This window comes from Sarcophilus harrisii, chromosome 2 (assembly GCF_902635505.1).
Source record: "Sarcophilus harrisii chromosome 2, mSarHar1.11, whole genome shotgun sequence".
NCBI lineage: Eukaryota > Metazoa > Chordata > Mammalia > Dasyuromorphia > Dasyuridae > Sarcophilus > Sarcophilus harrisii.
The window spans coordinates 279,861,010-279,875,899 of NC_045427.1; the positions used below are offsets into that span (position 1 = coordinate 279,861,010).

The 14,890-nt window shown below is 36.1% G+C and overlaps 1 protein-coding gene across 1 annotated transcript; it reads left to right on the forward strand.

The window, feature by feature from the left end:
* Nucleotides 1–13,713: 13,713 nt before the first annotated feature.
* Nucleotides 13,714–14,351, forward strand: LOC100920855 (eukaryotic translation initiation factor 1). The gene has a single exon (XM_012547043.3). It carries the CDS (start codon nucleotides 13,830–13,832, stop codon nucleotides 14,169–14,171), a length of 342 nt encoding a protein of 113 aa, XP_012402497.1. The 5' UTR covers nucleotides 13,714–13,829; the 3' UTR covers nucleotides 14,172–14,351.
* Nucleotides 14,352–14,890: the final 539 nt, after the last annotated feature.

Genomic DNA, 14,890 nt, shown 5'->3' on the forward strand with positions numbered 1-14,890 from the left:
TCTAGTTTATCAACCTAGACTCATAAGGCTTTTGGGTTCTAATCAGCTATGGAGTTACTGTATAACCTCCCATAAACCCATGGATTTTTTCATGCCTTGACTTCTTGACTTTTCCATTTCTTGATTTCTTCCATTTACATTGAAAATTACATTCTCATAGTTAACAATATGATGATTTCGTTGAACTGTGAGCAGATCAGTTCATTGAATTCTGGGAGATCTACATATATGGGAATGGACAAGTATAAGATAATTCTCTTTACTTTTCCTATGTAATTTTGAAGAAACAGACAGATTTTAATAGGAATACTATAAAACAAGTAGTTAAAAAAAAAGTTCATCCCAGGGACTGACCACCATTCCAGAAACAACATGATATTCAACAGTCAGTGAACATTTATTAAGCTTCTATTTGTGTCAGGCAGTATGCTAAGAACTGAAGATGCAAAAAGAGTCAAAAGTTCACAAGAACTCAAGAAGTTAATCTAATGAGGGAGACAGTAAGCAAACAAATATGTGCAAACAAACCACATTCAGATAAATAGGACATAAATAGAGAGTAAAGGTGTTAGAATCAAGAGGAGTTTGGAAAGGTTCCCTATAGAAGACAGATTTCAATTACTGTTTAAAGGAAGCCAGGATAAGTGGAGGATGAACATTCCAGTCATGGAGGATAGCAGAAATAATTCCTTGATTCAAGAGATGGAGTGTCTTCTCCATGTAACAACAAGAAGGCCAGTGTTACTGGAGTAGTAAAATATAAGATTGGAAAAGATAGGAGAGCACATGAGCTTGTTTGGGGTAGTAATAGTTATCTTTGTGGCCAAATAGGGCTTTAGTGTCCCTATCATATGTCAAACCTCTTTTCCTCTTTCCTATCTCCCCTACCAAGGCAACAGTCCTATGTCTCTTTCTTGCTCCCCTTAGCCAATCCTTCTGAAAGGTATTAGCTAATAATATTCTAGTTTGATTATTACTGGGAGAAAAAATGCTATTTGCATTTTAAAAGTATATTCTGACAGATCCTCTTTTTGCCTTCTCTCCAGCCATCCCTTCTGCTAGATGCTCCGTAGAAACTCTCTATGGGTCCCTAATTTACATTTGTCTGCAAGTTTAGTGAGGCCAGGTCATTCCACTCCAAAAGGCTGAGACTTGAGGAAGAGCTTATATAATTTAGACCTGGAAGAGACTTAGAATTCAACCCCTTCCCAGCCCTCTTTGTAGTGACCAGAAACTGGAAACTGAGTGGATGCCCATCATTTGGAGAATGGCTGAATAAATTGTGGTACATGAATATTATGGAATATTATTGTTCCATAAGAAATGACCAACAGGAGGATTTCAGAAAGACCTGGAGAGACTTACACGAACTGATGCTGAGTGAAATGAGCAGGACCAGGAGATCATTATATACTTCAACAACAATACTGTATGATGATCAATTCTGATGGACCTGGCCATCCTCAGCAATGAGATCAACCAAATCAGTTCCAATGGAGCAGTAATGAACTGAACCAGCTACACCCAGTGAAAGAACTCTGGGAGATGACTAAGAACCATTACATAGAATTCCCAATCCCTCTATTTTTGTCTGCCTGCATTTTTGATTTCCTTCACAGGCTAATTGTACACTACTTCAGAGCCCAATTATTTTTGTACAGCAAAATAATGATTTGGATATGTATATTTATTTTGTATTTAATTTATACTTTAATATATTTAACATGTATTGGTCAACCTGCCATCTAGGAGAGGGGGTGGGGGAGAGGAGGGGAAAAATTGGAGCAAAAGATTTGGCAATTGTCAATGCTGTAAAATTACCCATGCATATAACTTGTAAATAAAAAGCTATTAAAAAAAAAAAAAAAAAGAATTCAACCCTTTCCCTTATACAGATAAGGAAAATAGTATCCAGAAAGGTGATGTTGTAAAGTCTTAAACAGCCTTAGAGATTACACTCCCATTTGTGTAATTGAAAAGGAATACTCATTTTAGCATCCCTAATAGATGGGCTGAAGGATTCATTGAATGAATGAAAGTATTAAGTGCTTACTCAGTTAGATTCATTGTGCTGAGCAATGAGGATACAAATAGAAAAGCAAGCTCTTTTTTCCCCCCTGCTTTCATTTTCACCCAAGGTAGTCTGCTTTGTTGTTTTGTTTTTAGGATTTAAGAAGTCTCTCTACATTGGGTCAATATCATTTTATCTGCAGCTTTATAACTTATAGTGATTTAATACTTTACACTTAATGCTTTACAAAGGCACTCTCTTCACAAATATTATTCCAATATTACAGTTGAGGAAACTAAGGCCCAGGAAGACTGTATAATTTGCCCATGAATGCACAAAGAACATACTAAATAGTAGAATCTGGTTTCTGTTATCCTGGATTATACAATGAATTAGAACATCTGGACATCTGGACATCTAGAACAATTGGACATCTGATCTCTGGATTCCCTTAGTTGAGTCACTCTGTCCACCATATTGCCTGCCATGATTTCACCTCCTTTCTTTCCTATCTTAGCCAGTGTCAGTTTTTAGTGTTCTTTTGCTTCTTCCCTACATTCTCCTCCTACTGTCAATAAGAGGATATCTTTAAAAAAAAAAAAAATTCAGAGGATATCTTTTACAAAGCAAAGAACAAGTAATACTCTGGTGCCTTGGACAAAAGGGCAGATGGCTTATCCAGATGTTCATAAGATTTAAACCAGAAAATTAAAGCTGTCATGGAAATTAAATATAATGTCCATTTAAGTTCTATTATAATGACAGTATAAGCCTTCTGCCTTGACCCCCATTATGTTTTCTCTCTTGGGTGTCATCATGAAGCACAGAATTTCCTGAGTAGCATTTTTACTCTGTTCCCCCTCCTCCTCAGCTAATGTGACACCATCATTGTCTTGTTGCTCCTGAGTCTGAATCTAAGAACTTACAAGCCTGAAAGAAAAGCTGCCTAGGAGTCAATCCTAAACCATGGGAATGTACTGGAGACTTCCTCACTGATTTTCCTGAGTCATATGGTAACAAAAGAGCTGATTTCAGTGATTACCAATTAAAACCCATCACGGAAGAATCCTTTTAAAGTCAGCAGAGAGAGAGAGAAGTATGTTTAACAACTCCATTCTAAGAAAAATAACTTTGAAAGATTTGTCTGATTATTGCAATAACCAATAATTCCAGAAGAGAGGTAATGAAGCATACAACCAGCTTTTCAACAAAGAGATGATGGACTCAAAATGCAGAATATATACATTTTTGTTCACAGCTAACATGGGAATCTGTTTTTAATTGCATATATATTTATGTCACAAGAATTTTGTTTTTCTTTATTTGGGAATGGGTTGTTGTGTTGTTTTTTTTAACCAAGGGATAGTGGGAGGGTATAGGGGCATAGAGAAAGATAGCAAAAAGAAAAAAATGAAAGTTATTGGGGCATCTTTTTTGAAAATCAAGAGAAAAAAGTTGAGAAAAAGCACAAACAACAGTTTTGAAAGTATAGGTTGAATTTATTAAATTTTCTTTAGAGAATGAAATTATAGAAGAAAGATCTGCAGTTATATGCACAATCCTCTTTTTCAGAAACATGTAAATAGAAATGTCCATTCAATTTGGCATTTGTTAAATTCAGAATTTTTTTTAAAAAACATTTTTAAGATGAAGATTTCATTTTCTCTTTGTTTAAAATTTTTCTAAGACCTATTTAAATAAGAACTAAATCCTTTGCCAGTCTAAGTTCTGGAGAGTCAATTATCAGTATCATTCATTGTCTCCATTCCATAGTATCATATCATAATGGCTTTGTCATTCTAAGACTAATTTTCAAATGACATAGAGTGAGAAATGCTAAGCCCATACATTCTTTCAACATATTTGATACACAGTTTATGTTATTCACAATTAACAAAAGTAATTCTGATTTCTGCCCTCTGCATGTATTCACTAAATGACTTAATTGTAGCAAAGTAGAATTGCAAGTTTTCTTCTACCATAGCTATTGGAACCTCTGGTTTTCTAAGTTGCTTTTCCTTGAAACTGAGCTCTCATTCCAGTAAAAGTATTGGACTACCCAGGATCATTTTGTTTGTCATTACATAAACAAAATATAGTTTCATTATTGGACACTCCCTCAACCCACTCAGTTCACAATTCCTACATATCTTCCTCTGTAGTCTTTTATCATTCTGTCACTTTCTATTCCTTACTACCTGAAAACTATTTATCCTCATCTTGTCCTTCAATATTTTTCTAGGTCTTCTCCTTTGTACTTGTTACAACCTCTTTTTCCCTTTACACTCTTGGACCCTTTGGCTAAACACTTTAATTTTCTACTCCCAAATCCCTTACTTTTTTGTCCTATCATTGCTCACATCTTGCCAAACTCCAATTCTGGATTATTCCCAGCATTCCCATTTTCACTCCTACTAATCTGATACTGATAACTGTGCTAGATTAAATCATGAAACCATGCTGATTGGATTTACATAATCATGTTGTATAATCTCAACTGGGCCTTCATTATTGCAAGGCAATTCTTTTACTCCTCTCTAATTGATTCTCTATTTCCATTATCTCAAGAGTTGCTTCAAACTTTCCTTAAAATTATTATTACATTACTTCTCCATCTCTGCTCCCAGTTGAGAGTCTTACTTCAGATGTCACCCAACAAATTAAGGCTATTTCCATTAGCTTCTCCCCTTTTCAGCTCACATGCCCCTAATATTGTCTTTTAATTTATTTTCTTTTATGTTAGTTTCTAATGAAGAGGGAGCAACTAAGGTACATAGTGGACAGAGTGCCAGATCTGGATTTAGGAAGACTCATTTTCCTGAGTTTAGATCTAACCTCAGATACTTCCTAGCTCTAATCCTGGGCAAGTCACTTAATCCTGTTTACCTCAGTTTCTTTATCTATAGAATGACCTGAAAAAGGAAATGGCAAACCACTCCAGTATCTTTGCCAAGAAAACCCAAATTGGATTATGAAGGATGATGAGATTGAAATGCCTGAACAACTACAACTAGTCCCTCAACATACACCCTTGGTCCCATCACTTACTGTCTTGTATATCAGACTACTTCCTATTGTCCCCTTTTCTTTGTCTCTCTGTTTCTGATTCTCATCTTCCATGTCTTCCTTTCTCCTGGTTCCAACCCTATTATCAATAAACATATCCAACACTTTTCTTTAAAACACATACAAATGAACACCCTCTTACTAGATCTCACCATCTCTGCTATTTAATGTCCTATATTTCTTCCTAGTCACTGGAAGTCTCCAAATTATGTGACCTTGGGCCCTCAGTTTCCTCATCTGTAAAGAACAAACAACAACAAAGAGGACTGACTACTTGGTTTCCAAGGTCCCTTTCAACTTTAAGTCTGTGTCATATTATCTAAGCAGACAATGTTTATCCATTTGTTAGAAGTGCCATAAAAGGGAATTCTGCTTCAGTTACAAATTGGGCTAGATGACCTTTAAGGCTCCTTCCAAATCTGAGATTCTAGTATTATGGGTTTCCTAAATCCAATATGATGATTTTTCCACCCTACCATGTTGTTTCTTCTTAAAGATTTGCAGCAGTAAAGTGCTTGATCATTCACAAAACACTTTCCCCATCTTCTCTACCCTTCTTATGACAACATTATTGTATAATGTTGTATTATTGTATAATACCTCTGAATGTAGAAATTCCTAAAGAAGATACTATTATCTTCTTTAGGAATTTCTACATTCAGAGGTATTGGGATTATAGCACCATCTGCTGGTAGGACCATTTATTTATGTTGATCTGCCTTTCAACACTGGACAGAAGAAACTGGGCAAATGTGTTCCTTCTCTTTCCTTGTGCAGTTCCCCCAACTTCCTTATCACAAGTAAGTCATCATTGAACAATAATGATGTACCCTTTTGGTTATCAGGATATGATTCTCTTTGGGGGAACCACTGTTTTTTCATGTATCAGGAGTGAGCAAAACTACACAGGTGACTCAGAAATGAGTGTTGGTGAACACCTGCAAGTATATACTTATAGCAATTGATAGAATAAAAGCATGTATGCCATAAATAACTCAAAGGCACAGATTAAATAGTAATCTTGCAGGTTTTCTATCTTCTGCCTTAGAAATTCTTAATGTCCCAGCAGACCAACCATTGATTTGAATTTATTCTCACTTTCTTTGACTTTCTGACATACTCTCACAGGTAAAGTTTCTGAGTTAATTCCTATGTAGCCTCTTTTCTAACTGAATCTTTCAAAGAAGTCTGTAGAAAAATGGCATATATGTTGTAAACTCTAGATCTGGAATCAGAAGACCTGTGTTTAATTTGTGGCTCAGCTATGTACAATGTATTTAACTTTAAGCAAACTCATCATCTCTCAGAGCTGCAGTTCCCCTATCTGCAAAGTGAGGGGATTGGACTAGAAAAACATTGACTGAATTTAGTGATATCACTGCTCTCTGCCCTCAGTTTTCTCATCTATAAAATGAGGGAATTAAATTTGATCTCTAAGGTTCCTTCGATTCTATTCTCTTTTCTACATAAATGAATTCCAATTATGCTGTTTTCTCATAGCCACTGTTTAATTCTGTGACCATCTTTGCTTATAAACTATCCTTTTAATTGTATATTTCTGTGAAAGATGATTCAAATCCCCTTTTTCTTCTTGCAAATTGACCATTCCTCAACCCAAGTGAATAGAGATATAAAATCAGAACATTTTTCTTGTGGAAAACCTTGAATAACAATATTTAGCAGCTAGAAGAATTGTGAGGGAACAGTGGTTATAAACTCCAGGGATGGGACATTATCTGGAAAGAATGGAGGACCTCAGAGGGAGAGAAGGAGGAAGGAAAGACCTAAAAAAAATAGTCACTGAGTGAGAAAAGATACATTTTCCTCACTTTCCCGTTTTTTTCATTTATCTTCTTTGTTCTGTCTCTCCCAGGCTAGAAAACTCAGATTATAATCTAATAATCCACATATATAGGAAGATCTATAGGAAGAATAGAAAGGAGGAAATAATCTCATATTGCTGGGTGAACAGTGAAAAGTAACTTCTTTGACTTCATATTTCTGTTTTAGTGACCTGTAATTTTATTGGTGTAAGTTTATTGGTGTTAATCTTCTCCAAAGAGATTGCAACCATTGATACTTTTATAATTTTTTTTTATAAATGTTCAATACATCTTGCTATTGTCAAAAAATTTATTATTTTGTAAAAAATCATCATCATGTTGATGAATTCCTCAAACTAGAGTAGTCTTCAAACAACATACCATCACCAGATCCATATTTCATTATAATCCACCTCTTTCCTTTGTGGTTTCATCTATGGATATGCCCACCTTATATGTTCCTTTCATGTAAATCCCTGCATGACTGCTCTATGACCACATCATTTTCCTATGCATATATCTATTCATCCATGTTCCCTAGGTGTCTCCATTCTTCTTACAGGCAGTATATGTACTTATAGATGAATGAATTTCAGGTTTGTGGGGGAAACATTTTATTGTTCTGTTTCTTATAATGTCATTGTTTGTTTACCCAGCTTTTTCATAATCTTTTTAAAAAAATACTATCTTTTTAGCAAAATACCAATGGCTGTCCAGGTCTGAGATATCTTGGTTTTATCAACCTTAAGATGCGTTTTTGATAAAATGATATAATAATTTTGGAAAGTAATTTGGAATTAAATGATGCTATTAATATGTTCATATATTTTGAACTATTGACTTCATAACTGAGTTTATATCCCAAGGAAACCATAGAAAAGAAAATTCTGAAATATTTATAGCAACATTTTTATGGTACTGAAGAACGTTGGGAAATAGCTAAACAAAATGTAGTCCATTAATGTAATGGAATACAATTGTGTTATAAGAGATGTTGTTTGTGCTGAATACAGAGAAGCATGTAAAGATCTATATGAATTGATGTAAAGTGAACTGAGGTATAAAAATAATATACATAGTAACTACACCTATTTAAATGGAAAGAACAATACACCAAAAAAATTTTTTAAATGTAGCATGAAGATCAAGTGGGACTTGAAGAGATATGAAAAGAGGCCTTGCCCCACACTATTTCTGATGTTTGTATTGAAGAAGAAATTCCCATGAAAGTCAGTTTGCTCTGTAGTCTTATTTAAATAATCCTTTTTTTTTTTCAAATTCCTTCATGGAGGAGAGAGTGCTACAAGTGTAACATATTGCATATTTTGGGTCTTTCTCAATGTATTGATCCTTTTGCTGACTTTTTTCCCTTTCTTTAAAAAATACTGTTTGTCAGATGGGATGACTATCAGGGAGAAGGGGGACAAAGAAGGGAGGAAAACTATATGAGATACCATGGTGATTTAAGAAATGAAAAACATCAAAACAAAACAAAACAAAAAACGGTTTCATGCAAATGAATAGGAAAAGGAAAGATAAAGAATAAAAAACCCTTAAATGAAGCCACATCAGTTCTTTGTTCCAAATTCCCATCTTGATTATTTTATTTGATAAGCAAACAAACTTCCCTCCACTAGCTATAAAAGAAAAATACTCAGATAGCAAAAATATAAAAAATGGGTAAGAAATGTTAATAATGGGAGGAGAGGACTCTCCTCTGAAGGACTTTTAAAATATTCTCTAAAATGTTTCAACTGTAGTTCTGTCCTGATGCCACGGGGAATGGACAAGATGACTTGCAAATATTTGAATCTTATAATTCCTTGATAAGCAAACTCAAGAGAGTGAATTTGCCTTTAACATATATTTTGGTTTTGTCATAATTATAATAATTACTGTTTTCTTTCAAGAGAATATTTTAAATACAGAGTTGATGACTGAGTGAGCTATTAGGATATCACTATCCTTCCCCAATGCCCCTCAAGTGGAACTTTACAGAAACAATACTTTTCTTCATCTTAAGGAGGTTTAGCACAAATTTCATGATTAATCTTGGTGAAACAATGAGAATTCCATCCCTTGAAGCAGGAGTTAGAGGTCTACAACCCTATTTTTTTTTCACAGTGTCTAACAGTTTATATTGTATATCATATTCAAAATCCAGATAATATTTATTCACTTTATAGAACTGGAATTATAATAAATTGCTTTAGACTCTTAAAAGTAAGAAATAACTATGAAGTGCTATTTAGTTGTTTGTAACAGTTTTCTTTTATATTTTTCATCTCATTTTGGGTAGGATCTATCTTCCCACTGAGTAAATTCCTTCTTCCTCATTAATTTCACATCATTAATTTATACATAATTTTTCTTCTTGGTGCTTTCCTTTCAGTCATTAGGAATTTTAACTCTTTTTAAGAAAAAAAAAATATGGTTCTCCTTATGGTCTACTGCTTCAACTCATGCTTGCACTCAAACTTTAGGACTGGGCTTTCAAGGGACACTTGCTACTTGGAATTCTAGAGTATCCAATGAATTTGTGCTCCTAATACTACAGGAGCCATGAATTGCCCCTTCTATTAATCCCCATTGCAGTTAATCAGTACAATCCAATTAGCTCTTAGCAAAAGCCTTTGCTAAGATGGAATAGGAAGAATGGTACCTTAAATCTGGGTGCAGTCTCTCACAAATAGTGTCCATGGGAAGAGTGATTCAAATTTAGAGTACAATTGTGATCAGAAAGAGTGATTCAAGGACACTCTCAAGATTTCTTTTAAGAATTTTTGAATTGATTGTATGACATGAGATATACTGGCACAGGACCGCCCAGCATGGTGTGCCCTCATCAGAGAACGAGCTATGCTCTATGAACAAAGTAGAATTGCATTAGCTCAGAAGAAACGCAAAATGTGAAAATTAGAGAGTACACCCTAAATGTTCCCAGGGACCATTTGTGTTTGACCTGTAGTAGAGCATTCCAAGCTCATATTGGTCTAATCAACTACAGTCTAACTCGACTCTAACATAGTAATGTCATTTTGATCCTCTTCAAAAATGAAGGACAGCAACCAACAATTGGTAGTGTGGTTATTGTCTAGGGAAAACAATGTGTTCTATAATTCAAATAAGCCTTAAACTTTTTTTCTCAAGCGCAGTCCTCTAAAAGCTCTATCTGTTGCCAAAGCTAGTCCTCTTTTTCACTCTATAACTAGTTCTCTTTGTTCCCAGAAGCCACATTCCTTGAAGGTGCTTCTGATCTCAAGGGACTCTGTATCCAAATGTGTTTGGAATGGATGCTTCTTTTCCCTTAAATATTCCTTGAATTCTCATATACTGATTATCCCATTGTTGAATTAAATATCTACTTCTGAGATATAATTCTACTGTTAGAATCCATGGAGAGTGGAGGAGAAGAGAAATAACTTGTCTTCTCCTTTGAAAGTCTCCTTCCTCTTAGCCTGTATTCAACTAAACTGCTTCTGCTGGACTCTCTCCAATTTAATTAAAATCCCCCGTGGATACAATCCATTTTTAGCCTAGCAAATCATGCTGTTCTTTTTGATTCATTTAAAGAAAGGGACTCATATTTCTGAAATGGAACAATCTTTTTCTATGATTTCATCACTTGGGAAACAACATTCCCTCCTTATACCAGTATAATTCGCAATGTAGCCCTGTTCTGATACATCACTATGACTAGGAGATGACAACTGAGTTATTGAAAATTGTTAGTGTTGTTAAAGCATTCAGTCATGTCTGACATTCTGTGACTATGGGGTTTTCTTGGCAAAGATGCTGGAGTGCTTTACCATTTTCATATAAGTGGATAAGGCAAATCAAGGTTAAGTTATTTACTTAAGGTTACCCAGGTGGTGTCTGAGGTTAGATTTGAACTCAGGTCTTCCTGACTCCAAGCCCAGTGCTTTAGCCACTGAGCCACATATCTGCTTCCTTAAATTTAATTCAACATTTTGAAAAAATCAAATAAGTTCCTTGAAGGTTGGATCTCTCCAAGGTTACCAAACCAAATCCCAGCTAGGCCCGTTCCCTGGCAGAAGATATCATGTATGAATGCATATAGAATGCAGAAAATACAAATATATATATTCCCTGACCCTTCCTTCAAGGAATTTATATTGGAATTGAACAATGGAAAGAAGTTTAGCAGTCTTCAAGAGTAAGAAGACTGGAAAGGTAGAAAGACACTAGGCTTTGAAAAGCTTCAAGGGTCATTCAGAGGACTTAACATTTGATTCTATAGGTAATGAGGAATCTTATTACTCTGGGATATGGAGGAAAAATAAAAAAATCATGCACAAGGTTTCATGTCAGAGTAATCTCATTAGGAACATTGCATCATTCAGTGAATAAAAATACATATTCCATTAACACTGGACTCATAGAACTCAAGTTTTTTTTTAACTCAATAATGAAACAGTTTGGATTATATCTTGTAATGAGTTGTGATAAATCTTAGTCCTCAAAAGCAACCTGTGTCCTGGGATCATCAGATCCAAATTCAGAAGAGTGATCTGTATTCTTACTTCTAGCTTGGATAATGTAAATTCCAGGTTATCTTTACAGAAAGATAATGAAGGGAAAGAAAGAGTTTGAAAAGAAGCCACATGGAGGCACAGGTTTTCTCTATCTTCAAAGGCCACTCCCTGAAGAGAATCTTCTACCACATTTCTCCTGAAGCAGGAATATAGGAAACCAAGATGTCTTCTTCTTCCAAGTTCTTTCAAGCTCTTCCCAACTCTACTCCAAAGGACTTGCCAACTCTGCTCTCAAATAGTCATGAAGAATCAACAAATCAATCTTTCCATTGGGGAAAGTTTTAAGAGACAGTATTTGAGCTCCTGGTATGTTGGGCGCCAAATGTGAAGATCATGTATTTTTAAATGGACAGGAGACAGGAATTCAGGTTAGGGGAAAACTGTCAGTCTTTATTCTCAGTGAAGAAGGATCGGAGGTGGAAGAGAATCGGCGATAGCAATGTGTGCAGCTGAGTCAAGAAGCTAGCTCAACTAGCAGCCACACAACCAGCAGCTCGGAGTCTCGAACCCAGGCCCAATCTCTCCCAGCTTCTCTTCCTGTCTCTCTCTCTGCCTCCACCCACCAAAATCGTCATTTCCTATACAACACATCAGGACTTGCACGGAGAGTGGGCAGGGACCATTCTTTATCCAATCATGTATATTAATAGAGTATAGCCCAATTACTCTTTAGCCTCACATACTTGGGACCTCAGTGCATCAACTCAAACCTCAGCCCATTACACTGGTATGACTTCAAATCACAGTTCAGGTATCTTATCCAATGTGACACCATTCTGGATCTTCATAGTTATTATTACTGTCTTTGCTTTGAAATTATTTGGTGTCATATTGAATAAACTTGACATTTACTTAATTATGAATATATACCTTTATTGAGCCCCAATAGAATTTAAACTTCTTAAGGGCAAAAAATCTGTTTTTTTCATCTCTGTATATATATACTTGCTTTTCTCTGATACAATAAAAGCTTAGTAAATACTTGTTGACTGACCCTATTTATTTTCCTTATTTTTCTGATCAGTTTATGAAATAGCAATAGTAGAATAGACAAATTTTTTGATACTCTTTTTTTAGTATATATTCTCCATTGTGTCTCTTTGGTAAAAACTAGCCATGCTTTCATACACAATCTCTTTAGCTGAAACTACCAGGATGTCTCAAAGAAGACTTTTTGTTGATTTCAATCAAGTCTCACATTTCCCATATCATTATTTCTTCTTTTCCTCCCTCCCTGCCTTTTAGAGACAATGGCAGGCTTTCTCCTAACATGTTTATACAACAGAGGAGAGGATAAATAGTTAGATGAGGGTGGTGGAAGTGTCTAAAGTGGAGCTATGAGGGGAATAGATTGGCAACTGAAGGTTGCCAATCAGTCACCCATGTTTCAGTGACTCAGGTAGACTGAAAACATGTCTGTTAGAAATCGTAATACTCACCGAGTCCTTGACAGCCACTATTCTTCATGAAGACCATGAACAATTGTGGGCCTACCAGTGTCTGACTGAAATAATAGCTGTACCTCCAGGATCATTTGGAAGACAGATGGCGGAGACAGGTCCCATTTGTCTGCCCACAGCATTTTCATAATTTTCACTGTCCTCTCAGACCCAGGAATAGAGAAGCAAGCCCCAGCTTTGCTAATTAATTTTGTTTTTAAGAGAAATATTAAAGAACATCCACTTTTGGAACTAACTACTTTTTCAGTTTTGAAATGACTGCTGCATCAAATGGAGAAAAATAATTTACCTGGTTAATCCTTGATGTCTTGTCATTCCATTCCTGGACCCTATTTACACTGCTTTTCTGTCTTTTTTTTTTTTTTTTGACATTGTAGCTAAATTGTAGAGATCCTCTCCTTCCTTCACCTTGCTCTTTTTGCTGTTTATATGAAATCTACTCTTCTGCTACCTCATATTGTAAAAATCGGGCAGTTTTAACCTTACTAAATCTGTCATTTGCTACTTGACTAACAGGTATTTCTTTGTCAGTTTTTTTTTTTAAGAGTTTTACAGCCAAAGGTTTTCCATCAAGGCAAGACTTGTGTGCCTGGCTTTGTGTCTTTATAGGAGAAAGGAAATTCATTATTATTTATTTAATGAATATTTATTATTGGGTGTCTACTATGTGCCTAGCCTGATAAATTGTCCATTCATTATTTTTTCTATAAGGCATCCTCTTTACTCCTTTACTTCCAGTCTCTAAGAGACACAAATTCTAAGAATGAGAGTTAGCGGCCCCCATCACTGAACCTCTCCCTCGAGCCCAGGTGCTTCCTGACGCTCCGTTCCTCCCCTCCCCCTCGCCCCGCCCTCCTTCTTCCGCCACCGCCTTCCGCAGGCCGTTTCCACCGAGAAAAAGGAATCGCATCGTATGTCCGCTATCCAGAACCTCCACTCTTTCGACCCCTTTGCTGATGCAAGTAAGGGTGATGACCTGCTTCCTGCTGGGACTGAGGATTATATCCATATAAGAATTCAACAGAGAAACGGCAGGAAGACCCTCACTACTGTCCAGGGGATTGCTGAGGATTATGATAAAAAGAAACTAGTGAAGGCATTCAAGAAAAAATTTGCCTGCAATGGTACTGTAATTGAGCATCCAGAATATGGAGAAGTAATTCAACTACAGGGTGACCAGCGTAAGAACATATGCCAGTTCCTCATAGAGATTGGACTGGCTAAGGACGACCAGCTGAAGGTTCATGGGTTTTAAGTGCTTTTGGCTCACTGAAGCTTAAGTGAGGATTTCCTTGCAATGAGTAGAAAAATTCCCTTCTGTCCTTTGTCACAAGTTTAAAAAACCTCACAGCTTGTATAATGTAACCATTTGGGGTCTGCTGTTTAACTTGGACTAGTGTAACTCATTCTTGTAATAAACTGAAAAGAGCCTTGCTGTCTAATTTTGCAGTCCTTCATTTAAACAGAGGTAAAGCCTGGCAGTGCCCAGCCTAAAACACAAATAATTTAAGATTTCAGTCAAGTCCAAAGCGCTAGCATCTGAGGCCATGGAAGTCCGAGTTTCCTTGGTGCTCCTTCTGCAGAGCTTTCTGTCCACTTGAGAGAACTTTATTGTAACTCTCTGAGCTGCCTTTGATGATGCTCAGAGGAGTGAGTTAAGGTCACCAACTCCCAGTCCAGTGATACCACCAAGGTAAAGTTAGACTTTGTAGCAGAACAGGGATTCCCCTGGTGACCTGCGCCACCTGACCAGAGAGGAGTTTCATTTTGAGGCAATGGTAGGGCATTTTCTTATATCAGTCATACCAAGGTCCAATATTATCTAACCAGACATAGTAGTAACTCTGGGGGATACACAAGTGGAGAGAACGTCATACTATGAGGACAGCTTTACCTGAATTAATCTTTTTGACAAGGGAACAAATTTTGAACTAATGTATCAAAAGAGTCAATGTAGTAACAATTGAGTTCACA